The following is a 27,088-nucleotide window of genomic DNA, read 5'->3' as shown; positions in this document are numbered from 1 at the left end:
TGAAGCATCATTGCCAATACATCGACCTTAAAGTAGTCACTGTATTTATTTTCACTAAACACAGGACTGAGGTTGAATACGGAGCAAGATGAGATGTTTTTTGGGGTTTTCTTGTTTTAAATATAGAAGTGTACATCCAAATAAGCTGTAAATGCATTTCCATTTATATAGGCTGTAATGTAGAGCCTCTTGTGAAGCCAGAAAGGCAATTTCCTGGATAATAGGGCTAATGCTCCTATTTCATGGTTTATGATCTCTTCTGATGACATGTTTGTCACTGTTGAGGCATGTTGTTATGAACTGGCTTTGATTTTGACCTTCACATATACATTTCCAGAGCCCATGTTCTCATTCTTTTTCCATTGTGAATGATGAAGTGAGCATAGTGAAACCAGCGGGAGGACAGGGATACTTTTAGATTGGTGTAAAAAGGGAAAAGGATGTTAAAAGCAGCAGCAGTCCACTCCCCTCTTGCGGGTGTTAAAACTGTACGGCTGTTTACTCCAGCAAGAGCATGCACAGACCAAAGCCTTTATGTAACAGTGTGATAGAGAAGTTTTTAATGTTTTTTTTTTTTTGCCTTTGATTCCTGACAGGAAATGCTCAAACAATTATACCAAAAAATTCTCATATTTTCAGACATTTTTCGTACTTGACAATGTTGATGTTTGCTACAATTCTACTGCGTGCTGATGTAGGCTACTAAAGCCGGAGCTGAACTCACCCTCAGAAATAAACGTCATAATTATGGACAGATGTTACCTAAGTTTAGAATATCATGAAAATCCCACGTCAAAGTTTCCTCTGAGGCTTTCTGGTACGACTGTGATCGTAAACAATTTCAGGCGCGACAAATTTAGTTTTTTAACTGTCTGACAAGGAAAAAAAGATTCCATACAGCATATCCATACTGCAGATCTCTTCTCCACAAATTACACTGTAATTACACTCTATCAAATTTCAACACAGCAGGGTCTGTAGCCACTAGTTGGCCTATATTTAATTGCACCTCGGCTGAATATCTAAGGCTCGGATTGCTGGTGTTGATTACGTCTTCAGAAATACAAAACACTGGCTATTAATGGAAACAAACAATGCTTATTTTCCTTTCAGTCTTACCATCATTTGTGTAACAATTCGCATCCATTTTGAATTAAGGACATGTTTCTTAAAGAGCACACTATTAGTCAGCATATAGTGACCCTTTTTATATTTGTAATTCAAATAATTATGTATTTCATTTGTCAACAGTGAATCATATCTGGTGTAGTTTTTCAAATCACTGCAGGTACCGTGGTCCATGTTTCTTCTTTTGTTCAGAAGTGCGTAGACGTATCGGACACATGCTTCACAAGCCTTTCCTAGAATTTTGGAACAATGTTTTTCACAGTTAACCGTCTGTCACTATGCAATCAACGCCTCGATCAGTAGCCGCAGTCTAGTTGTGACTCCTGACCAGAGTGTATTTCACATGTTGCAGAACCAGGGTGAACTGAGGTGAGGTGAGAGACGGCACCCCTGCTGCAGGAAGCGTCCTTCACAATACTTTGGAGAATAAGATCATGAGGTCTCTGATAAAAAAAAAATGTGTTTCGAGGTTTTGAATTAATTGTTTAATTGTTTTTTTTGTTGTTGTGATTATTGTCTAATTGAAGTCGCAGCATCCACTAAATATACTTTATATCCTCTGGGCAGTGAAGTGATGGAAGGCCAAGCTGGTTTTCTTTAGGCATCCTGTTGTTAGAAGCCTTCATCAATATATAGAATGCAGCCAGCACTGAACCACTGTCATGAAACACTGTACCTTAAATTTGTTATTTTAGTCCAGCTTTAACTTGTTAAGATACTGTATTTATTTATGGAGCTGTTGAAGCTTCTTTACTACTATCAAAGTACTACTTTGAAAGTTTTCACTGAGATGGGTCTATAAATGTAATTGAAGCTCCACTGATCTTTCCAGCTCACTAATCTAATCTTTAGTTGTCATTTCTGCCCTTTACTGTCCACATCCGTCAACTTCCTCAAACCTTTTTGCATCAGGAAATGGGGCTGAAATCCTGTGACCTCTCAATCTCACAGCTCTGGATGTAAAACATTGCATCTTCCAGCGAGGAGAGAGCAGAAGCTCTGTGAACAGGAAAAGTGTTTTGCTGTTGCGTGCAGATCTCTAGGCAGCATTAAGTGTTATTTACTCCTCTAGGTAACGTCTCAGCTCTTCTGTGTTTTATTATATAGTTCTGAAAAAGAGCCCTCCACAAGATCAGGATCAAGGACTGTGGTAAAGTCTCCACCAATCAGCATAATGTCACTTGACATCTCTTGCACATATTGCGTCTACTTTTTCAATACTTTATAATCAGATGCAGTTTCTATTTCCCAAGGTGAATATCTGACCCTTTACGCAGTGGAGGGTAAAAAAACGGACTTAAGATGCTAAATCTGTGAAGTGGGTTATAACAGTAAGACCCACTACTTTCAAAATTCCACCCGAGAATATCCTCCCTTATTATTCTGAGAGGTTTCACTTCGCTTGTGTTGCCAGTGACAAATTTAGGAGCATTTTCAATGGCCCTCAGAGCTGATCAATAGTAACACCACACTTTACCTCACATATATACAGACCTAAAACAGCTGGAGCCGCACAAACAAAATTATAGAAAGAAAATAATATGAAACAGATAACACATCTGCATACACGTACTCTTCACTGCAGCTGTCACATCACAACGCACTCAGCTCTGGAGAAATACGTTTTTTTCTGAATGATATTGATTTTTTTTATGAACCCTACACTTTATATAAGGTGATTTACTGCACTGTTTACAATGAGAGCTCTGTTAGAAGCATTAAAAATATATGGTTCCTCACCAGTTTTCATATGTTGCTTAATGTTTTTTTGTGTGTGAGGGGTGCAAAAGCCTCTGAGGATTTTCATTGAATAATTTTCTAGTCTTGATGAATTGGTGTGCTATTTAATTTCCAGGTTATGAATAATAGTCAGGGTTTTTATTTCCTCTTTGGGTGTAAGTAGAGTATGTTTGTGCTAAATAAAGTCTAAACCAACCGGGTATGCTTATGTCATACTCTTTTCCACATCCTTTACATGTGTCAAGTATAGCCAATAACAGTGTAATTATTTCTGCGATATGCTCATGAAGCAGGCGCTTGCAGCGTGTCACACAAATGGTGATAAACACGGATGGACCCACTTAAACACACACATTAGCTGTTTTGATGTTTAGCTCAAGAGAGCGCTTGTCAACAGATATATCAGTTAATATGCCAACCTTTACAGACAGTATGATGGCTTAACTTCACACTTTCTCATTCATAACCATTCATTTCAAAATTTCTGACACTCTGAAAAACATTTCAAGCACTATGTTTTGATACTGAAGAGATGAACAAGATGTCATCTGAAGGAGGTAAACAGAGATAGATACCATTTCCGTGCCTGATTTTGAATATTTAACATTGATTTGTGCAGAAAATTGGTCTCAGGAAAGTCATGGAAGGACTTTCTGAATGTTTAAAATCCATCCTTAATCTATAAAAACAGGAATCAGTTGCTCTGACTGGGCCTTTCTAGTGTTAAACATCTCTCATCTTTCTAACACCCTGCTCCATGTTTAAGTTATGGCTGTTGAGTGCAAATGAGCTCCAGTTGAGTTGAGCTGAGCTGAATTTTTCTCATCAGTTTTCAGCATGCTGGTTGAAGCTTCACAGACCCCGGCCCTTTACGTTAAAGCGAGCCCGCTGTGTGAAAGGCATTTTTTGAATGCATCCCATGTGTGCGGCTACGGGCAGGGGGTCTTGGTTCTGTGTACCGGACTGCGAGCTGTGACAAACTTAGGATTATTAGACTGGCTTTTATTTGAACACACCAACACCAGACACAAACGAGCTAAGTCAGTCACACTTCACATGGCAGCAAGCGAAGGAGCCTCCTTCTTCATTCCTCCCTCCCTTTCCTTTCTTTCTCTCTTACTTTCATCCACGTTTAATGTGTGACACTTTGATACCGAACATCCTATTTTCCGTGTTCTGGTCGGTTGGCTTTACATGCAGATGGGTTGGTAATTTGCATAGACTCAAGGGTCTCCCTTCTCTCCTGATGCTTTCTGACAATGGAGTGTCTATTCATCCTCTGTGTTAAGCATCCCTCCTAGGACATCGCCTGAATTGCTGTCTCATGCTGCTTCAAGTCTCGTTTTACACTGCAGGAACTGCTGAGGAATTGGATTAGGAACATATTCCTTTAGAGAAAAGCATCACAGTCACCGAGGCAGGCTCACATCTATGAGCATCTGAAATGGATAGTTCACTCCGATATCAAAGCTTGTCACATGTTTTTGTACAAAGTCACGCCAAGTGTGATCTTAAGTCATGCTGAGTCCATATCACACACTCCGTTAGCTCTGTGGATTCGGGTATAACTCTGTCCCACCTGGGAGATTTGGACAGAAACGCTGGAGTGTATTGAGAGTGCAGCAAGGAATTATGGGCCTAATGCACAGGGGGTAACTCTGATCACCCGACTTGTTCTTATCCTCACATCACCTTAAGTGGTTGCTCTGATCTTACTTCCACCAGCCGAACCAAAATCTGTCTTTGGAGAACCAATTAAGTTTAAATATGCACAGGAGGGGGAGAAAAATAGCCACTTTTTATTCCTGCTTGTTCCACTTTGTCTCAGATGACACAGAAGTTGCTGTATCAGAATTTCAAGAATGTTTTGTTTGCAGTTTTGTAGATTTAACAACAAACCAAGTTTCAAAAGCAGAGCAGTATGAAATAAAAAAAAAAAACCCTAACATATTCATAAATATGCAGCTGAAGACCACACACAGAGAAAAGTATTTTAGTCCAGACAGTTCTAGACCCCTGGAAGTCAGTACCCATATCCTCCCACTATGTCACCGTGGTTGTTTTTCTGACTCAGTCCTTCAGGTTAAATTCAAAACTCAAGAATTCATAAGAAAAACGGAACAAAAATATAGTTATAGCACAGAGGAAAGGCAGTGAGGAAGGAAGTGGCATGACAACTACAGTGGACACAATGGTGAATCCAAAACAGGCACGAAGGATGAAACAGGCAAGAGAGAATGATGGAGTGACAACTGAAAGAGGATGAAGATGAAACAGTGGAAGACAATGGGACCAAAGGACAGAAGTAATAAACTGCAGACAGATATCATACAAATGTCCAAACTAATTTAGTGTTCCTGGTATCCTTGTAGTACAGTGTTAAAATACTGCAGGCATATAAAATAATATAGAATAAGGAAAATGTAGTTAAAGTATGAAAAGTAAAAGTACTGATTATACAGAAACATAATCCTTGTCACTGATATATTATTATGTTGGCAATACTGTATTGTAATACTCCAAGGCATCCAAGTAATACATCCAGGGAGTTTAGCCCCTTGATTCCCACCTAAGGGTCAGCCCTGAGGGACTCTGAGATGATTAATAGAGTTGGATACAAGAAAAAGGAAAGTTCTGCTACATTTTTCTCTATCGTTTCTTTTTCATAAAACATTGGATACTTTTACCTCTTTGGGCCTAAATGATTTAAAGAAACCATTAGAGAAGTTTAAAGGGAAAATCTATCTTTGATGAAAGTGCGAACAATCCATTGACACCGGGAACGTGTATTGTATTTTGTTTTATCATATGATTTTAATATAGAATCTTAAACTGAAAAGCAACTCGTGACTATAGCTGTCCAATAAACAGACTAAAAAGTACAATGTCTCTCTCTGAAATAGAAGTAAATAGAAATACTCCAGTAAAGTACAAGTATGTGGAGTACTTGAGTAAATGTAGCCTACTTTTCACAACTGAGTTAGTGATTCACTCTTATACGTAGCCTGCAAGTAACACAAGGTTTGAGCAACCTCATTGTAAAAAATACATTGTAAGAATATAGTAATATCATTTTCTTGCACACAAATATCATCATTCCAGACAATGTCCCGCCGTGTTTATCGCACCAGCAAAACACACACACCATTACATTTCTGCTGTGATTATAAAGCCTCTGTTCATTGCCTCTTTTATTACTGTTATTATTAATAAATCAAGCAAGCCGTGAAGCCTGGACAGATAAGTTAAGGGGTATGAGGGGCCGGGCTGGAGGTGGTAATTGCTGGTGTAACAGTGTGTGCAGCCCCGCGGTGGCCTCGTAAGCGACCCGCTTTATTAGATCGGCCGGTATCGATCCTCGCTGCGCGGCGTTGACTAATCTACAGGCGAGGAGGAGAGGTGGAGAGACAGAGCGAGAGAGAGAGAGAGAGGTGGAGGGCGAGAGAGTGAAAGAGAGAGAGGGGGGGGGGGGGGGGGGGGGGGGGATCGATGAGCCTGGATTCAATCATGTCTGGAAACAGAGAAGGTAATTTATTGTAATCACCGGTGCTAAATGGAAAACGTGAGAACAACGCGCCCGTGAGGTGCGCAAAGAGAACTACATCAAAGTGGAGGTTTTTCCAGTGAAGGCTGGCTACAGGGATGCTCAGTTTAACACACTGCAGTCTGCAATTATGGATATTCAGTGTGAGCCACAGATGAATCAATAAGAGCCTGCTGGTTGACCTTCAGTAGTCTGTCCATGCTACTGCACACCAAGTTTCTAAAACCTGATTTTCTCACCTTGACAGAAAACCTTTTCATATTATTTACTAATACATTTTGATAGAGGCTGTCTTTCTGGGCAGATTGGTCTTATTGGATTTAGAAATAAGACAAATGGATTCATGAATGAGATAAATCAAGGGCCATATTGAAAGCCCTGCAGGCTGCCGTTAGTATGTGAGACTCCTCTTAAAATAGAAACATGACAATAGAAAAAGATGACACAGACTGATGTTTTATTCAACAGCACACAGAGCCATTATTTTATAGACTCACAAGTATACACAAGTAACAAAGATACACACACACACACACACACACACACACACACACACACACACACACACACACACACACACACACACACACACACACCCTTCACAATCTCATTCTGCAGTCGGATGCGTTGAGTCTTTTCTTCACAAGGACAATAGTGTGTGAGTGGTGATCTGAAAATCTGGCTCCATCAGCAACAGGTGACAGGGAGAAGTGAGGCTACATCAGGCACGGGAGTTTCGCTCCTCTTCTTCATTCTCCAGGAGGTAGGCTGGCTTGTACCGTGTCACCCCTCTCCCATCCACCATCTGGAGGGACGTGTTTCGACAGGTGTTGTCCATGCTGCCCAGTGAAGTGTACCTGCAGGTCGACACAGGAGTTTAAGACCAGGAATTGTGCGCTGCGGCTGTGATGTCGTTCAACCCCAAAATGAAAGGAGGATACAGAAAATGTACAAAGAGGGGGTGGATTTGTTCTTACCCTTTATCGTAGAGAATGCAGTAGGGCACATATAGCGTCCTCAAGAACGACCAGATGTCATGATACGTCCAGTCCTGTAGATTGTTGGAAGACAGTAAATTTTATTGTGACTGACTCATCCTCCGCTGAATTCCCGTGAGATTCACTCGTGCATATCCACGAACTGCCATTCTAAAATGATTTTCCCTTTTCTGAATACATTTTTAAAACTCAAATGCAGCAAGTGACATTGCATTTACTTCAGACTAAGCAGATGGAAGAGCAACAACATTAGAGGTTGCAACCAACAAAAATGCAATCCAACAGCAACTACGAACGTGTGAAGCTTACTGTATGTACATACGTATAATTACTGTAAGGCTGCTGAATTGCATTAAATGTCCACACTAGCACGTTTTCATTTTAAAAGAAAAACGATCTCCGTCCATACGATCGCACCTGAAAACACATACATACATGACCGTTAACATACACTGGGCATGCGCGAGCTGGTGTACACAGGAAATAGACTTTCTTCTCTGTAGGTGGTTAGTTGCAGAAAATACTACGAACAAGGAACAGTGAAGGCAATTGTAGCGTTAAAATGCAGAATCTAACACAACAGCTGCTAAGACAGCGAGGTCAGTAACGCTTTTATTTAGTTATCCACGTTGCTTTCACCACTGGTAGTCGAGGCTAAGACCCAATCAGGGAGCGACCGCGGGTGTCTACGTCATTGTTTCCAAAGGTCTCAACCCGTCCACACTGCAAAACAACCCCAGAGTTTTCAAACCAAAACGGGGTCAGCCGTCTTTCCAAAAGTCTGTGTTTCAGGTGCTCGAAAACTCTGGAGTAGTGTGGACACCAGGCGAAAACATAGCGAAAGTGATACTCTTTAAAACTAAAAACGTAGTAGTGTGGATGAAATTGCCTGGTTAGAGCAGTGAAAACACATTTGTATAACCTGTCGAAAAGCTGCAGCAACATATACACTGTAGCTTTAAATAAAGTGGGGTAACTGATGTCGCTTTTTTATTTTATAATAAATGTCTGCAGCTGCTCTTAAGATAAAAAAGGTCAGGTGAAGTAAACCTAAATTTCCTTTTACAACAATTTCAAATATCACTCATCTTTTGGCTACATGTATGTTTCACTTAGACTTTCAGACTTAGTTATGTTGATTTTGAGGTGTTTTTGTAGAGACAATGAGACCATATAACAGTGTAACAGTGTCTCTGTTATTTGGGTGCGTTTGTGTGAGTCTCACTAGTAACGGGTTGACTCTCATGTAGTCTGGCCAGCCGGGGTCGGTGGGACACATGGATGTGAGTGTGTGTGAGTAGGGGTCACTCCTCCTGGTCCCCATCAGGACGGCTCTCAGCTCCGGCCTCCGCTCCTGCACCTCGCTCAGCGCCTGCCGAATACTGCCCTCCACAGAGAAGAGATCCAGGTCGTACCTGTGGGAGGAAGATCGCCAAAAAATGAGCTGCTGTGTTGCAACATGGAGAGGATTAGAGACATTTTTTTGACCAGAAAACCTTAATACTCGACCACTTGAACTGGTAACACCTAGTAAAAAGATAAAAACTCATCAAATAAATCTGCAAAAAACAGTGGAAATCCACTGAAATGTGTTTTTATTATTATAGTCACCTTTTAATTGTGTCCTGGAGGAATCGCTCCATTTCTGGGAATGGAGAGACGATACGAATATACAGAGCTTTCACCTTGTCTTTACCGTCTGGATACCGTCTGAGAGTGGCAGAGAGAGGAAATGGGACATTAAAAAAAGATAAATAACAGCAGGACAGAAAAAGATTAGATAAGTGTCCATTCTCCTTATCATTACCTCCAACTATCTGTCCATCACAGGTCAAGAAAAGTCAAATAAGTAGTCTGTCTTGTCCAACATTTTTCTCAGTCTAGTTGCTGCTCTCGACCTCATTTTCTTCTTCACTTACTTCTTACTGTAACATCCCACTGTGCAGAAGTGCTATCGTTATGTTTTTAATTTGAATCTCCCTTTCATCTCTTCTCTCTCAGGTCATTTGCTTTGTCCTGATTAAATCACTCCTGCCCCTAAATGTTCTAATTGTCTCATCAGGTCTTCTCCCCTCCTGTTACCGTTTCAGTGCAGCATAGTAGAGATGGAGCAGCGCCGTGCAGTCTTTGCCTCCGTTGAAGCCGACGCAGACTTCCCCTGTTGAATACTGATCCAGTGCAGCCTCTATCGTTTTCAGAGCAGACATAACTTTCTCACCTAACGGCGTACCTGTGGGAAATGAAATCCACAGCAAGAGGGTGTTTTACAGGGAGGGTAGTCAAATTTTGTTAGGTGTAATATCACTGATCCCTCATTTCTATGTCAAATTTATAGTAAAAATATCTGCATGTCCTTTGTCTTATCTTAGTTACTGATGCATGATTCTATTCTCTGTTCAGTCTCATACGAGTTATATACTTTTTTATAATCCACATGATTTTACTGCTATAATCACTTTAATCTCTTTGCTTCATTTATTAGTCCCAACACCTGTGTAAAGTGAAGGAGTTCTCTTCAATATTCCCCTCATATTAAGTTAACACAGTTTAACTATCCTCTCCCACCACCCTCTGCACCCCGTCTCCCCCTCACCGTTGTTGGCCAGTGTGTACACTTCAGCAGTGGCGATGGACACCGGGTCAGTGACTAAGGGCACCACGCTGCCCTTGGGCAGTTCATCTAACAGCTGCGCCCGGGATTTGTCCGCCTCTTCCTGGCTGTCTGAGTCCAGGACCAGCCTGACTCGGTGATAGTTGCTCAGCCAGTCGGGGTAGGAGCCTAGAGCCACCTTCCTACCCCAACCAGCCTGCAGTTTGGTCAGCACAGGGGCGATCTCTGCTTCATCTGCATCCACAAACACCTAAAACAATGATGTTTGGTGAGTTTCCTTGTACTATGAAAACACAGTATTCTGATGAATATTTTGTAAATGATAGGGTTGGTCTAGATGTTACCTCACGAGTGTGAAAAGTGGTCCCTGAACTAGCAAAGAGATGCTCCAGCCCACTGAAGGCCCTTTCCATCAGAGACGGGATCCCAGGAAAGATGTACACATTATGCACACTGACCTGAGAACAGGGGGTGAACACAACATATACAGTAAGAATATATGGGCCAGATGGTGTGAATCATATGCTCTGAGTGTGTTAGGGTATAGTCAGTGTTGTGTTCAGTATAACCAACTGTATGAATAAATGTAGCTAATGCACACATACGTGTAACTACTTCATTTAATTAATGGTCTAAATGACACATTTAAATCCATGAATGTTTGTATGACTTCATTAAGGTAAACTATCAGCGTGTCAAGTTTGAATTTCAGCAAAATGCAACACAAATTCTTGAATGCCTTTCACTCCTACTTTCTGTAAAAGTTCAATGAAATTGCTTCGCTCCATATGTGAATCTGTTTTTCTCTCCCGCAGTGTCTGGTTAGTAGTTAATGCAGCAATCTGTTTTATAACCCATAAACAGGATAGAACAGACAGAATATTATTGGATTTGGGGATTTTGAGTTAACATCTTCCTGAAAGTTTTGTCAGCTGAACAATTTTGTTGAAGCCAAAAAATGTATGGAAAAGGTGAACACACACAGTCAGTAGGTGGAGGGCACTGACCTGTCACGCCTTGGGTATAATTTGATCTAGTTTGGTTTTTTACATCAACATGAATCATAGCATTTAACAAATGCAGTTTAATGAAATAAGCTCATCCCGCTCTGTCCTGCACTGACTCACCAGTGGATAGCGGAGCAGTTGTCCAGTCTGAGGGTCGGTTCCATAGTTGAGTTTGGCTGAGCGAGGAACCATGGCCAGCTTCAAAGCAGCACTGTTTTTGTCCACCACCCCAAAGAATTCTTTAACAAGCTGGGCAAGCTCAGGGTGGGGATATAACTCCTCTTGGAACGCCATGGCAATGCTCTCAAAGGTGACGTCATCATGGGTGGGGCCTATGCCTCCTGAGGTGATGAGGTGCGTGTACTGAGGCGAAAGGAGGGCCACCTCTTTGGCAATGACCTCCTGTGTATCCGGTACAACTGTAATGCGCTGCACAGACACTCCAAGCTTCCTTAGTGCTCGTGTCAGAAAGGCACTGTTGGTGTCCACTGTGTGACCCTGGGAGACGACGGACGATAAAAGACACTTGGTAAGTTTCAATCCAGTGTTGCCACCCTCACTTGAGCATCACATTCAGGGACTTAACCATGACTTCAAAGTCTTGCTTGACATGACATTGGACAAAATCAAAGGCTTCATGTTTAAATCATGATCATGTCAAGTCAAGAAATAATGGTGAACTTGTCATTTTAAAACTCAGCACTGCGGCCGCATCAAATAACCATCACAGGGTTTTCCTCAGGATATGAAGTGTGGATCCTGAGCTCCATAGTGGTCCAGAGAGCTGAGGCATACTGATGAATTAGGGTGTCATGCTAGGATGCGTGTTTTAATACTTTCAAGTGTACAGATTTATTTGGATTTTCTCAAATCCACAAACTTTCAAGGATTCTCAGTGGGTTACTATCAATCACACAAATACAGCTTAAAAATCGTAAAAACCACAAGCAACTATCAACGCTAAATCACCTTAAGTATCTCATCTCCAATGATAAGAATTGCTGCAGTGGGAGCATCCCCATTGGCTGCAGAGGACGGACTGGATTCCTGGTGGTTTGTGGACATTGTTGCTTTGCTGAGTTGAGCCGCCAGTCTCCTCACACGCACCACTGCTCTACTCAGCTTGGGAAGAGCAAAGCTGGGAGACAGAGCAAAATGTTGACAAATGTTTAAGAAACTGTTTATTAAACATTTACACTCTTGCATATAGTTTCTGTTGTCAAATGTAAAGTTGGGTGTCTGTGCAAGTTGCACAAGTTTGTAAAAAAAAAAAGTCAACAGTCAGTAACAATTCATTTACAAATAAATGCAATGTATGTTAAATTGGTAATATATTGTACATTTTACTGTTAATGACACAATGTCCCTATGAAGACAAGAAAAGATTGTGTCAAATCTTACATCAACATGAAGAAGACATATAAACTTTCCCAAAACGTTTCATTCCAGCTCAGGCCCTCTTCTCCTTCATAACTTGTCCATGTCAGGAAATATCTTGGAAGGGAGACATGAAATTTTAGAACAGAAAAAGAAAGACAAGGGGGAAAGACGGAAACACTGTGAGCAGTTTTGTGCATATCAGCACCACAGAGTGTAACAACAAACAATGATTGTTACTTGAAATACATATATCTACCAACGGGTCTTGGAGCTGAAGTTGAACAGTTGAGGGTGAAATAATAAATGATGAGTTGTATTTCAGATACTGCATGTTTATGATGAATTTGTCTCTGGGAAAAATATTTTAGTTCTGTTTAATGAGGCTGTTGGTGTTGGACTACAATTGCTACATATGCATGAATTACACTGATACGCCTTCTTGATGGATAGCCAAACCCTAAGCTGGTGACCCTGCAAGTGTGGTCTGTCCATTAGCTTTCTGAAGCAGATGTGGAACACCCTATGTCTCTTCCAGTGTTTGAAGTGCAAGTAATTTACTGACAAGTTGACCCACATGATTTGTACTGCAAGTAGAAACTTAAGTGCACTGTTTAAAGTGGAAGCAGACATAACAATGTGCTTTGCGCTAAAGTGTTGATAAATAATGCTTGTACATGGTGAGAGGTGTGAAGACAAATGTACAAGATTGAATAAAACTTGTTACAATATGATGAACTGAGAGGTGGTGGACAAAGAAAGGGAGCAAAGGTTTAATGGACAGCTGCCAGCTGAGTTCTGGTTGAGGTTGAGGTCAGGTACAGACGGTGTTAGTGCGGGTTAGGGTTCATCTACAGATGCTAATCTACTCCCCATTGAGGCAGATATAGCTGTCCTGTTGGTGTGTTAACATTATCCTTCAAAATGATGAAGTGACAGTTGCAGGTGCATGCTACTGTGCACTTCACTGCACATTTTAAATTGCGTAACACTGAAAACTTACGAAATGAAATGAAATGAAGCGCAAGGATATTCGTTTGCCTTCATAAAACTGACATAAATGAAAGTTGACTATAAATCGCACCGTCATGTACTTCTATGACAAATCTTTGCTAGCCGTGACAAGTCTCCTTGCTAGGTTACTTAAGCCATTGTGGGTGACTCTGGCCACAAGCAAGCAGTATGTTAGCATGGAAGTACACTTACATAATACTTTAAAATCTGTCTAAAATACCGATTTATCTCGACTACCAAATGCTGCGGGGAACTACATAATATAGTGTTTTTATAATTACAAAACCAAACTCATCAAAAGCGAGGTAACTTACTCCTGAGCCGCATATGTCCTCGTTACGTATCATAACGTTCGTGACTGCATGTCACTCAAAAGACAAGTCGTTAGCTGTCCAATCAAAACAAGAAAGGCTTTCCCCGAGAAGTGCAACAGCCAATCAGGTTTACGGAGGCGGGTCTTAACGGGAAGCTTTTTTATATAAACGGAAGTGAAGGAAAAAAGGTCTGCGTTGTAAAGAAACGATACGGAGTAGTATATGTCATTTGATGAAAATTATTCGCTACACGAATTGTGCCGATAACTCGTATGTCTACAAAGAGTCAGTCCGCAGCATCTACACTCAGATAGCATGATGCTAATAGATGCTAAGCAGTCGCTTCTTCTTCAGCCTGAAAATAAACAGTAAAAAGAACTTGTCTGCCTCTGCTGGCTGGAGGAGCCAAGCGTACGCTACACATGTACTTCACGGACTCTAGAGACTCGAATCGATTTACTCCCCTGGCCTGTGGGTGGCGCATTTTGGCTCGTCTACTACCGAGAGTCTGGCGCTGCTCTGAAAATAGATGAAACTGAAACCTGGGTGAAAGGTGCATTGCTTTTTATCCACAGTATTGTATTGGTTTGAGAATGCATTGGTGGTATAAGCTACAATGCATGTATAGAATTAAATAACCAATTTGTTTGAAGTTCTAAAGGTGGTATTATCATGCCAAGAAACTCTGTATTAATTCCTATTCACCTAGAGAGAACCTATCAGTCCCATCAAGCAATCATGTAATATATAGCTGTCAGAAAATTATGTATTAATGTAAAATTTCCATGATGTACTGCAGTTAGGCCTAGGTCTAATATAGAAGCCATTTTCTGTCAGGAAAAGAAAAAAACTGATGAAAAGTTGGGTAACATAAAGTTATATGATAAAACATGCTTATGGGAAATCAAAATGGTCCAATAATAATTCAGAATTAAGACAAAATTATAATGTAACTGATAACCAGTAGATAATGTCAAAATATGTATTATATATTAAATGATTTTGACTTAAAAAGTTAGAATTTTACAAAGTATTTCATAATTTTGACTTATAGCAAGTATGTTTTCATCTCCCATGTTGTTGAGATTCGTTTATTTAATAAATACCGTATTTTGAAACACTAAAGCACAGGTGTCACTATTTACATTAACGATGGTGCTGTTCTATTCAAGTGTCCCAGCAACCCATGTGTCAGTGAGCCAGCATGAACAATACCAGGACCCCGTAACTGGAGCAGGTAAAAGGAGTTAAGCCATCATCTATTCCATTACTTACACCTGTGCTTTTCCTATTGTGGCATGTCAAAATATCTTCTGTGAAAAAGAATTATTGTGTATATGTATATGAGTAGTTACACTGTAGTTGCTGGGGTTAAGTCGAGTATCCTGCTAAAGGGCTTGTTTGTTGTTGGTATATTTTTTGACTATGGCTTACAGAGTGAGGTTTGTCTCTTTCCACTACAAACTGTGACTGTAGTGGCTGTCACAAGCAAACCATATGATCTGAAACATAGAATTAACGACTATGAATATATATTCTGCATGTATGCAATCAACCCAACATTTTAAAATATAAATTTGTACGGTAGTAACACATACATAATATATCACTATGTAATATTGCACAAAGTATATATCAATATTACAATGTAATATTGTGTGTACCAATATTTAAGGAATTACAGACGATAGACATACGTCATAGAAGGGATTTTTCTTGCGGAAAAACACAGGCATTTGTAAATTTGCAATCTTGCGGTAACAAAGAACGAAAACGAAATTTCACAGCACTTATTTAAAGTAAGTTGTGGTATGCCTCTTGCATGCGAATTGGGGCATCTACTTTTGCGCAATCTGTACTGAATGGGCCAGGTGCAAAACAGAGCAAACACACACACACACACACACACACAACACACACAACACACACAGGATCCGCGGCCAGATGACGTTGCCATTTGTTCGCGGAAGTGGCTTCTGTCGTGACCGTGGAGGGGGGGAGGCAGGGGGAGGAGGAAGGGAAGGAAAGGGAGAGGAAAGAAGAAGTTAAGTTACAATTCGTATGAAGTTTATCAAAAGTGTGAGACGGATAAAAACCACCGACCATTCGTCCTGTTGGATGAAATTAAGCTTAAGTTTGTGCAGCAGCTGCTTGGCGGGCAGGAGGGACAACTCGAGGGAAAGGGAGGAAGTGAGCTGGTAAGTTGCTCGTTAAAGTTGACCACACTTTTTTGGGGCATGGTTTTGACTGTGCGTGCTGTGCGTCAATGTACCACAGTTTTTGTACGTATTAAAAAGTTTGACGAAACAGTTCACTTACTATATTTGTGGTGCCCTCAAGTAAGTATTGTTCTGCCCGTGTACAGCCGTATGTTTGTGCTACACTAAGACGACACGGTGTAGTGTAGCCTGTCGGGTTACTGTGAAATAGTTGCTCATGATCAGACTGGGCTGTGTGCACATATCAGACAAATGATGAACTTCGATCCGTCCTCGCGCTGTCAGACAGGTTTTTTTTTTTTTTTTTAGGTTTTGATGTTTGGTGTGATAAGGAGTCAAGTTAGTGGCCCCAAGCTTATATCTCTTTCAGCTAATGTATAGAGAATAGGTCACTAAAAAGTGCCTTTTGGTTATCTGTTAGACACAGCAATATTCTCAAAGTGAGTCATGGCTGAAAGGATTAGTCAATTGATAGGCAGCTATTCTGAAAATCACGGAACTGTTTGAGACATTTTCATACAAAAATGTCAATGTTAGCATCTTGGACTGTTGGTCAGAGAACTGAGATTTCAAAACTTCAAAACTTATAAAGGGGGGGGGCATGGTAGTGTCAAGGTAAAGATGAATCTCTTCAGGTTATAGTAAATCATCAGTGAGATAAGCTATAGAGCCTGTGAGCTGTACACAATCACACAGTAAACCTACAGTTATGCTTCATTATATACTGTGTATCCATGGAGACCGATCAGCCAAACACACCTCAGATGTGTTGAAACAGGGTCACTGTGACAGAGTTAAAGTTCACCATGAACGAGTGAAGGACAGACAGACTATTATGGAAACAGACTCAAGGGTATGTGGGATGATTGAGGTGACTGAAAGCAGTGGGCTCAGTGCTTCTTATCAGGGTCAGCCACACCGCTCAGACCAGCAGCCCCTGACATGATAGTATATGGTGGAAGATATCTTCGCTAATGAAATGGAGGGGAAGAGAAGCTCCGATCAACAACTGATCCAAAATATAGTAGATTCGGACACGTCAGGAGCCAGACAAACAGGACACATGCACCTACAGGCACATACACACTTACACAAGCACAAAAACAACACAAACGGAAGGACAGCCCGAGACACAATCTGTCAGTCAAAGTGGAGCATCTCGGCCATTCTATCACGGCATTGGCACAAACCAACATCCGCTTGATCAAAATTGGATCTGTCCAGTTCTACTCAAACCGTATCAGTCACCAGTAAAAGCCTTAGTCCTGATTGACAGCATAGCTTGACACTTACAGCTTCACTTTGACAGGTGTGTGCGCTTGTGCACATAGCCATACACTCACTCACAGACACACAGCCACTCCAGAAATAAGGTTTGATTTTTGTAAGCAGTTAATGTTAGCGCTGATATTAGCCTTGAATTAGTCTTGTTATACTTGAAACTTTTGTAAGTTGTAAAACACAGTGGTGAGGTATTAGCTGCTGGAAACATGTTGAGACATTTGACAGGACATAATGCAATTTTGTGTGGGTGTCTGTCCATGTGAGGATGTGTTTGCCTGTGTCTTTCCTGTTTGATGTGTTTACTGCATCTGTCTATCTCTCATTGTGGGGGTATGTTTGTTTGTGTCTGGTTTGCATATGTGTGTGTGTGTGTGTGTGTGTGTGTTTTCTGGAAACAAACCGAAGGAGTTTGTTTTCGAGGTCGTAGCATGTGGTTGTCCGTCTCTACCTCTACACAATGGGACTGAGGCTCAGCTGTGTTTCCTCCTGTGCTGCTCGGGTCGAGTGCAGCATGCTCAGTGCTCAGCACTCTATGTAAACCACAATTTGTCCCGTGTGATGTCAAAACTGTAAAAGTAAGCGTAGCTTGGGTGTAGTTGACAAAAAGTGGCACTGGTATAACTGTCAATGGTATATTTAGACTTTGTATTAGGTGGTCCTGCCTGTTACTTTGGCTTTGACACAGTGGCTGTATGAACAGTTGTGCCATGTACTTTAAGATGAGAAATACCTTTGTGTCTTTATCATGGTCAATCTCTCTTCCTGCAGAAAGCTGAGATTGCATTTTCAGAGCCTCACCTCTATTTGCAGTTTAGGGCTCCTCCACTCTTCTCTAGCGTAGGTAATGTGTTGGACATAAGACTGAACTCATTCATCTCCCATACAAGGTCACTTAAGGGTTAATATCAGGTCTGGAGCAGACTAAATTCTCATTCCTTGGCGCTGTTATCACTGTTTTATCCTCTAGATCGTTCCCTGTACTGATTGCAGAAAATAATAAATCACCATTAAGATTATCATATAAAAGTGAAAACTTAATGTAAATACTAAACTACTAACAAAACAAACTTCTAAAACACAGGAACTTGTAATATCTTAACACAAGAAGCCGTCCAGGAATTTGGCATAAAATTTGAAAAGTTATGACGTTAATCAAGAAATATCTGATCAGAGAATATGTGAGCAAGGCCTGACAAAGCATATCAACCTTTCACATTTTGCAGTTTTGACACTTGATACAACAGACATATTTGAGTTGAGTGAAGAAGTAACACTATTTATGGCGAATAAACAGTTATAGCAAGGGGGAAGTTGTATGTCGAGAGAGGCAGTGGGTGGCAGCAGGAAGGGAATGATGGAAGGAGATAGAGATGTGGGAGTGTGGTTAGAGGGGGTGGTAGAGGGGGGGGCTGGCAAAACCCAAAATAGCCAGCTCACATGTTTGCTGTGTGCGTGGTGAGCTATGAAACAAGCTGAAAGGCCTCCCGCTGAATGCCTGGCTAATCTAATCTTCACTCCCACCCCTAATTTTTGAAAATTTGATTGTCATTTTGCTGTCTTCATACTGTACGTGTGTGTTTGCACGTCTCTTCCAATCAGAGCGGGTTGCCCTTGTAAGTTACGGTCCATCCCACTGTTCCCTCTGCACTCATCATCTTCATCATTGTCTTTCTCGTCTCCATAATGTGAACTGATGTTAGACAGCGTCTCCAGTAGGGAAAAGGTCAGACACTAGGCCCGTTTACTCATCTACCCTCTTTTTTTTTTTTTTTGTCTAGCGTATGTAAGGGGGTGAGTGAGGCGAGTCAAATCAGATTACACACACACACACATACACAAACACACACACTCTCACAGATATACAGTATAAGAGCAGACAGCACATGTGGCCCTGCAGCGTGTGCATTAGATCCAGAGCTCTGTCTCGGCCCGTCTGACTGTTTCATCTAATAAATACTAGCTGGAGCTTCCACAGAGAGTTATTCCATCTATTGCGTACACAGAAACAAAACACACACTTGCTAACTTGCGCTGGGCAAGCTGAGACACAAACATCCTACACATGCGGCCCTTTCAGTTAATTCCTTTCATTCCACAGAGTGTGTTTCAACATGCACACTGGATTATTGCCTTTTCTCTTATCAATCTTGTTCTTTCTTTCTCTCACTTTCCGTTACTTTCTCCCACTCAGTCTCGCTCCATCTCTGTTTTATGTCCGTGTTGTGTCTCTCTGTGCTTGATCAACTGGGCCGTTTATATCAAGAAGGTCCCATGACCCTCTCCACAGCTGATCCTGGGAGCAAAGCATGCTGGGAGTCAAGTAGCTGCAAGGGCGGAATTGGAGCGAGCTGTGATTGGCTCCTTGAGTTTTGTGTGTCTTATGTTTGTATCGTGTGCTGATGTGCACTTTGGTGTTTTTAGGGATACAGACTCTCAGGCAGCGTGTGTTGGCCAATGGAATACATGGTAAGACATTCAAATGATACAACCAGCTAATCAAAAACACACCGCGACACAGTGGCAAAGGAGTTGCTTCTTCTCCTCACAATGTAACATCAATTATTATAATGGTATTTAGACATTGATAAGAGGTTTAAAGAGTGGATTAAAGTAGAAACCTCCTGGAAATAATCATCTGGGCCATTTCTCTCCAGGAGGGTTAAAAACTGTAGATTCAGGGCTGCATGAAGAACAAAATGCTCTGAATTTTCAAATGTGGCCTTCTATTCATTATGATTCTCTAATTTTCTATAGAATTTATTGAAATATAATGTTTGAAGCTTTGAAATGAAAAGTGGAGTCTCTCCTGACCCATTTAGACTGGTAACTAAGCAGCATCCATAGTTGAAAACATGAAAATTATTAAACAGATTTTTAACTAATCACAGTTTTATAAGGAACAATACAGTATGATACATTATACTGATGCGCCCCTACCAGTCAGCTGAGAAAACAAAACATTTTTACTGCACATTTGGTAGCCCGTATGATTTAAAAGTTTTCCCTTGCAGCAGAAATATTTCAATATTCTGCAGTCATATGAAACTGGAAACTAAAGTCACAGCATGTAATCATGCATGAGTAATTGTGCAGCCCTATGTATGTACATTTATTGTGGATTTAGTGAGGTATTGGTTTATTAGGTCCACTCAGCCAAAACTAATACTGTCTAATACAAAAGTCCTGCAATAAAGCCTTATCTTCATGATGGTTGTAATGGTCAGTTTTTGTGGAAACTTTTTGGAGGCTGTAGTTTGTGGTCATGTTGAATTGTGTTGCATAATGTTCAAAAACTGAAAATGATATCCTTCATGAAAGTGGAAGGTAGAATTACTGGCAGGGCTCTAATATTAGACTGCATTAGTTTAAGTAAGGTGTACGTAACAAACTGGCAATTGAGTTGATCCCTAGTCTTTATAATTTAAAATTTTCACTTAATAAAATATAGAAAGTTCTTAAAGAAAACACAAATATCTTTCTGTCAGCCCTAAGCCACAGTGTGTCATGTGTTTCACTGGTTACAGGCATGGTGTAGGCTACGGGTGGAGGGGGCTGTTTTCACCAATCACTATCATACTACTCACATCCCTGCGTGGTGTACAGTGACAGATATTATCTTGAATGACACTCGAGTTCTCAGTAGTTGTCTGATTTTGATCCTTCACATCCCTGAGTGCAGTGCTCGACCACATGATGACGGTGTAGTGGTCAAACACAGTACTGCAGGGACTCTTATGTTTGGGGTGTCATTTGAGGATTTCTTGCTTTGCACTCTGCTGGGTTCCTGTGGCATTCTATGGGTGGTTTCCTCTGCTTTCCGCAACACTGCCTTCTCATCAGATGCGCTTGAATGTCTTGACCAATCTCTGGGAACTCCATTTTCTGTCTGCTTTTACAAAATCACTCTGTTGTCACTCTGTTTGCCTGGTAATAACCTGCCCTTAGTCATGTAGTAACATAGAGAATATTTATTATGTCAATGTCAGTGTTCTTTCTTCCTGTCATTTCTCCACTATCATCAAGGTTGTGCAGAGTGACCTCATGTCACACTCTGTACAGGGGGAGGGTGAAACCATCTTCCCTCTCTCTTTCTCTCCCCCTTTCAATCTGTTTCTCAGGTTACCAAACATGAATAAGGGAGGATCCTTGCATAGCCAACATGGACAACCCTTCCTCCCTACACATGCACACACACATATCAACCCCCCACCCCCACCCCCCTCCCTTCCTTCCCTTTTCCACATCTCCATCTCCCCTTGGAGTGTGTGCATTAATGTGCAGGAGTGCAGCATCTTGCTGTGCATACACATGTACACTGCTAAATGACTGAGGCTGCAGAGAGGAGGTGGGGGGAAGGGGAGGAAACAGGAAGGAGGTTGGATGGGAGAAAAAGAGGTGGGGAGGGCAGAGGCAGTGAGTGTGTGTGTGTGTGTGTTAGAGAGAGAGAGAGATGGTAAGAGAGAAAATGGGAGGCAGCATCACCCACCCAGACTGGGAGGAGGGGAGGACAGACAGCGTGCTCGTCCCTCTAACAGACAGAGGTGGAAGGAAAGTGGGAATGAGAGACAGACGTGAGGGGAGAAGAGGAGCACAATGAAGGAGTGCCATTGTCCATCCTGGCAACACTGCCATTTCACCATCTGCTGAAAGAGAGAGAGAAAGAGACAGAGGAGGGAAGGGAAAAGAAGGAAGCCAAACGGAGGAGAGGATAGATGGAGAGGAGCTGCCGGCAGTGACTTTGTGAATTAATCGAGCGGAAGAGCGGATCAGTAGAGAAGCACGTTTTTCAGGGAGTGGACGGACGGAGAGGCAGAAAGAGGAAGGAGAGGACGAATGACCGGACAATCTGTGGCTGTTTAAACATTAATGTGGTTCTAATGTGAATATGGAGCCCAGCTTTAGATGAATCACCATGGATTATCAACTGTATGATCTTTAAACCAAAAAAAGGAACTATTTATGTTTTGCCATTCATGAGAAAAAGAAAGAACTTTTAGAGAAATTGAATAGACTCACTTTATACAGAACAATTTTAATTACTTTTTCTTTTGTGTAAATATAGACTCTCTTTATGACTTCTGGTTTTCTATTCTCTATGAGCATAGGATCTATTCTGGATGTTATACAATTGTTATCTTTGTTAGCTGCTGCACAGAATATTCAGGTTGTTTTTATGCAAGTTTTCTAAACATAAGTGTTGTCTTTAAGAAGTAAATAGTTAATGTAGTTTTTGTTTGTACTGTTATCAGAATGTCAGACATACAATTTTACTTTCTGTAGTTGGAGTCAGTGCATGCAGCCGACATGGGATGTCAACATTGATTGGGTTTTATGGCTGGCGCGACGCTGGAGAAAACTTTGATCATTTCCTGAAACCTATTGATCTTTCTAGGAGTCTGTAGTTTTTCCTCCTGTTGGATTAAAAAAAAAAAAGTCTAACGTGGAACCTTAGATGCAGCAACAAATTGCTGCCATGTGATTTGACAAAGCAGTTATCTCTTTGTCTGAAGATTTCTCCCGTTGTCGGGACTTCACAATATATATCCTCCGCAGGCATCTCTTTTAATGTCTGTTGCCATAGCAACGGGCGGCAGCTGCAGACAGAACACGATGTAAAGTTCTTTTTTCTTGTCTTATCTTTTAAAATTGGTGCTGTTCCATTAGGCAGTTGTATATATTTAGTAGATAAGAAAAATAGTCGACCTGATTAGTCCATGCTTGTGTGCAGTTTTTAGAGTTCCTTTCTTGGACAAGATTTTTTTTTTTACTAGACAGTCTTTGTCTATGCGGAGCTTGGCAGTCTCCGAAAATCAGGGTTGTTTCAGGTCACCTGTCTCCCCCCTCCCCATCCTGTGTGTTCATCTTTTGCGAATCAGCTCAGCCCTGTTTGTCCTGATCTCACCTTTATCAACGGCAACTACCATCTTCATCAGTCAAGCTGATGTGCCATTATCAGGACTGGCTGGATAAATTAGATTATCTTACTGGTTTCACTTGTAGATATCACTCTGTTATCACTCTGTGCAGCTGCTTGGCCTCAAGGCCACTAATTACTGATCATTAGTGTGTTATGTCTGTGACAATCTGTTCCTGTTACTGACTGTATGTAGGTGACTCAGGATTTTTCCTCATGTAGAGGGTCATCGCCTCTGCAGTCACCTGACCTACACTGTGTTCTGTGCACTAAAACATCCTCGCACAGGGCGAGGGTTGACTCTGCTCATATAGCACTTCAGCACCCCTGTGTCTGAGAACACACCTGGAATTTCCTCTCTAGCGTTAACAACTCCATTTATGTCAGATCTTTTGCCTTTTTTAAAGTGCTAATTCTCTCTCTGGACTAATTTCTGGTTTTATTAGGGGTGTTACAGACTGTGTTGTTTGTTCTGCATGCTCTTTGATTGTCCAAATACTGGGTGTCTTTTGTGAATTTTCCAGCCATACTTCTTTACAGCTTTCTGGAGATCATCCCAGCCTGTCTGGCAGTGTTTCCGTGTGACTGGATTCTCCATGGTGCTTTTAGGCCAAGACCAGATGGATGACTAGCTAGAATTGTGGTGCTAGACTGGTGTAGGCGACTGTTCCTTTGCCATGCATCCAGCGCCCACTGCAAGCTGGTGCGCTGTACTTCAGACACAGTCAAGTTATGAAATGTTAATGTGCGGAAAAATGTTAGTTTTCGCTTGGCAACACTGAAACTTTGGTGCCAAATTTACAACCTTCTGTAAGTGGTTTAGGCAAGGTGTGTGTAAACCTTGCTCTCCTTTTCAAGGAGTAAAGGTCAACAGATTGTAAATATGACTAGTGCCTCAACAGCACTGAGGTGTAGGCCAGCCAGCTTGCTTCACCACTGTAGGTGTAGCCTTGCCTCCTACTGAGGTCAAACTGCTGCAGACTGTTTTGTTTGTGGGACTTTGGGTTGCGAGAGACTGTTAATGTAAACAGACTGTTGTTTGCCTTCTAGGTTGGACTATGCAGAATATGAGTATCTTGTGGTGTCTATACTGTTAGTAGTGGAACTGAGAGCTGACCTACTGCTTGATAAGCCCTGCCTTAGATAAGGAAGGAAACGGTTCCAGAGTATAACATTTGGCTTGTTTATATCATATCAGGCAATGTTGATGCTCTTCTCTCAGGTAACTAACTGTAATCTGGGCTTGTTATTTGTACTAGGCAGTAATAAAGTAACAGGGTAATTGTAGTTGTGCATACAGAGATCAGCACATCAACAGAGTGCAGTTTTATTTGAGCATCTCCCAGCAGCTGGGTGAGAGGGTTCATGTTCAACTCTGATGAGCCTCCAGCACCATTCAGGGAACCCTGGGTTGGGAGTTCAGACCAGACCAATCAGGTCTCATTACCATCACAACAAACCCACCGGTAGTCGTCATCAGCCAATGACCTACATTCTCCAGTGTTACATCACCACCGTGCTACTGCAGTGTGTGTCACTGTACCAGACACAGACAACATCTCAGACTCAAACTACCACTATCTAATGGTGCTCCTGAGAAAAAACAAAAAAACATCCTAACTGAGGTGGCCAGTTCTAGGGAACACACTTGAACCAAGGCAGCCTCACTTGTTTTAGCCATATCAGGATCTACAGTCAGGAATGGGCCCAACTCTGCTGGCCCAGTCTTAAGTACTAACTAACTTTTTTCTTTGTTTTCTACTTGTGTCTAAGTAGGTGACCATGCCTAACCTCTAGCCATCCCTAATCTTAAAGTTAGAGAGGCAGAAAGACAGGGATCACCATTAATATATTAGACAGAGGGACTGTTAAACAGGACAGCCTGGAGAACGGGCGAGCAGACGAGGGAGGGGGTAAGGGGGAGCGAGAGATCATCTGGAAGAGGAGAGAGGAAGTGGTGGCGCGGGAGAGGGCAGAGGCGTTGGAGAGACAGAGGCTGGCAGAGTATATTGTGTGGAGGAAGAGAGAGGACTTCCAGGAGAAGAGAGGAGACAGAGAGAAGGGAGGAAAGAGTGCGGAGAAAGGGAAAGAGGCTGCACCAGAAGTGATCTGGAAGAAGAGAGAAGAAGAGGACGGAGAAGCAGGGAGGGAGAGAGCGAGGGCCATTCAGAGAGGACATGAAACCATTTGGAGGAAGAGAGAGAGAGAGTAAAAATGAACTTGATGAAAGATTTGAGAATACAATGCACTTGAAAAGTAGGTGTTAAGGAAAGTGTGCTGCCACCAGGAGTTGGAGACTAGCCATACATCAGTAAGCCTCCTCTCTTCTTTAGCAGTTCTGTGCTTCATTGAGCTCTGCAGATGCTCTCTGTAGTATTGACCAATTGGAGCTGTGTATTGTGTGTGTGCGCGTGTTGCTGCTGTGTTAGTGCGCGCAGCCCCCTTGCGATCCCCTCGTTGGCTGCTAATAGGATTTTTATGGGCCCGTGTCAGGCAGGATAGAGCTGCCAAGGGGAGCCGCTTCACACATGCACACATGTGCGCACACCAACACACACACATACACAGATAATCTAAGAGGTATTGTGAGCAGGGAAGGTTTATGCTGCCTCACACGTGTAAACACATCACGTACAAGTGCGCACCCCTCAATGCTGTAAGACACATGCAAGGGGGTGTTGAGAGAATTCACTTGTTCACTGTTGATTCTCCATGGTGCTGCCGACAGCTGGATAACTGGCCCTCACTGAGTTGGAACAAGATATTCACAGATATCGTTTTACATTATGGCAAAAACACTGAGATGAACACTTTTTGTAGAGCGAAGATGATGATCTTATGATTTCATCAGTTCCTGGGAACAGGATGAACATTGAAGCAGATTTAAAGTGAACTGATGACAACATGATCTGCACTGGTGCACTAAAAACAAACTTTTTTCATCTGCATTCTACCATTAACTGGGACACCCCACTTCTCTGCACCTTTTTCATTCTGCTTTCATTTCTGGATAAAGCCGTTTCTAAAGCAGTTTGGTTTTGGCTGCCTGGTAATGAGTGGAGGACAGACAACCAGACAGATGGATGCAGCTCTTACACTGAGCAAGACAGACAGATGGCTGTGTGTCCTTTTAGGGAGAAACTTTGAATACTGAGACAAAGAGACGTTGATTGAATCACTAGAGCCTCTGTGGACTTGCACGGATAGAAAAACTGACACTGCAGATTCATTATGGAGCTTGTCCCAAAAACCAAATACACCCACTTTCGGAGTGAATCGCTGAGCTCAACTGATGAAACAAACTCCAATCCATCATCGTTCCCTCCTTCCAGTCCTGCTACCCCGCTCACTCCCTCCCCTGGTTTACCTTCTTCTCTCTCTTCCTCATCTCTCACTCCCATCTTGCCCCCCTCTTCTCCCCGCCCGGCAGAGAACAGCCCCACCACCCTTTGTTCCTTCTTCCCTAGGATGGGATCTCTTCGTCTGGGCGTCTCTGCCACTCTTCTCCCAGGACTCAAGGCCTCAAACAGGCCGCAGCAACCTCAGGCGCCTGTTGAGTCCTCTGGGGACGACAGGAGCAGCTCTAGCTCCTCCCCTCCGCTTCATCACCCTGTTCCCCCTCTAACTGCTCCTTCTCCCCCTCCTCGACCTCCTCTGCAGGATATGAACCGGCTGGGAGGGGCGTCCAGGAGGGCACGGGTGGAAGGAGGGCAGCTGGGAGGAGATGAGTGGACGCGCCATGGCTCCTTTGTCAACAAGCCCACCCGTGGCTGGCTGCACTCCGACAATGTGGTCAGCACCACCGGTGTTTCCTACACTGTACGGGTAAGTAACTGGCACCCTCTCACTCATCCCTAACTGAAATATGTAATTTACACATCTCTCTTTCCAGTATTTGCATATATATATATATATATATATATATATATATTTCAGGA

At 42.1% G+C, this 27,088-nt stretch overlaps 2 protein-coding genes across 3 annotated transcripts in view; one reads left to right on the top strand and one right to left on the bottom strand.

The window, feature by feature from the left end:
• Positions 1-6,923: 6,923 nt before the first annotated feature.
• Positions 6,924-13,806, bottom strand: flad1 (flavin adenine dinucleotide synthetase 1). Its single transcript, XM_022756769.1, has 11 exons — positions 13,734-13,806; positions 12,430-12,522; positions 11,998-12,166; positions 11,149-11,526; positions 10,366-10,479; positions 10,004-10,271; positions 9,493-9,640; positions 9,022-9,120; positions 8,636-8,825; positions 7,390-7,463; positions 6,924-7,269 (listed from the first exon to the last, which is right to left on the bottom strand). Exons 2-11 carry the CDS (start codon positions 12,435-12,437, stop codon positions 7,134-7,136), a joined length of 1,584 nt encoding a protein of 527 aa, XP_022612490.1. The 5' UTR covers positions 12,438-12,522; positions 13,734-13,806; the 3' UTR covers positions 6,924-7,133.
• Positions 13,807-15,752: 1,946 nt separating this feature from the next.
• shc1 (SHC adaptor protein 1) overlaps positions 15,753-27,088 on the top strand; it is a 23,928-nt gene continuing 12,592 nt past the window's right edge. Inside the window, exons 1-3 of one of the 2 annotated variants that reach the window (XM_022756704.1) lie at positions 15,753-15,931; positions 19,658-19,702; positions 26,811-26,975. In XM_022756704.1, coding sequence (XP_022612425.1) covers positions 19,691-19,702; positions 26,811-26,975 — 177 coding nt within the window. In that variant the 5' untranslated portion in view covers positions 15,753-15,931; positions 19,658-19,690. The remainder of the gene's footprint in view (positions 15,932-19,657; positions 19,703-26,810; positions 26,976-27,088) is intronic. The other variant, XM_022756705.1, reaches the window with a different exon arrangement.

Source organism: Seriola dumerili, unplaced genomic scaffold (genome assembly GCF_002260705.1).
Source record: "Seriola dumerili isolate Sdu_G_001 unplaced genomic scaffold, Sdu_1.0 BDQW01000258.1, whole genome shotgun sequence".
Lineage (NCBI taxonomy): Eukaryota > Metazoa > Chordata > Actinopteri > Carangiformes > Carangidae > Seriola > Seriola dumerili.
This window is presented reverse-complemented; position numbering and strand designations above follow the sequence as displayed.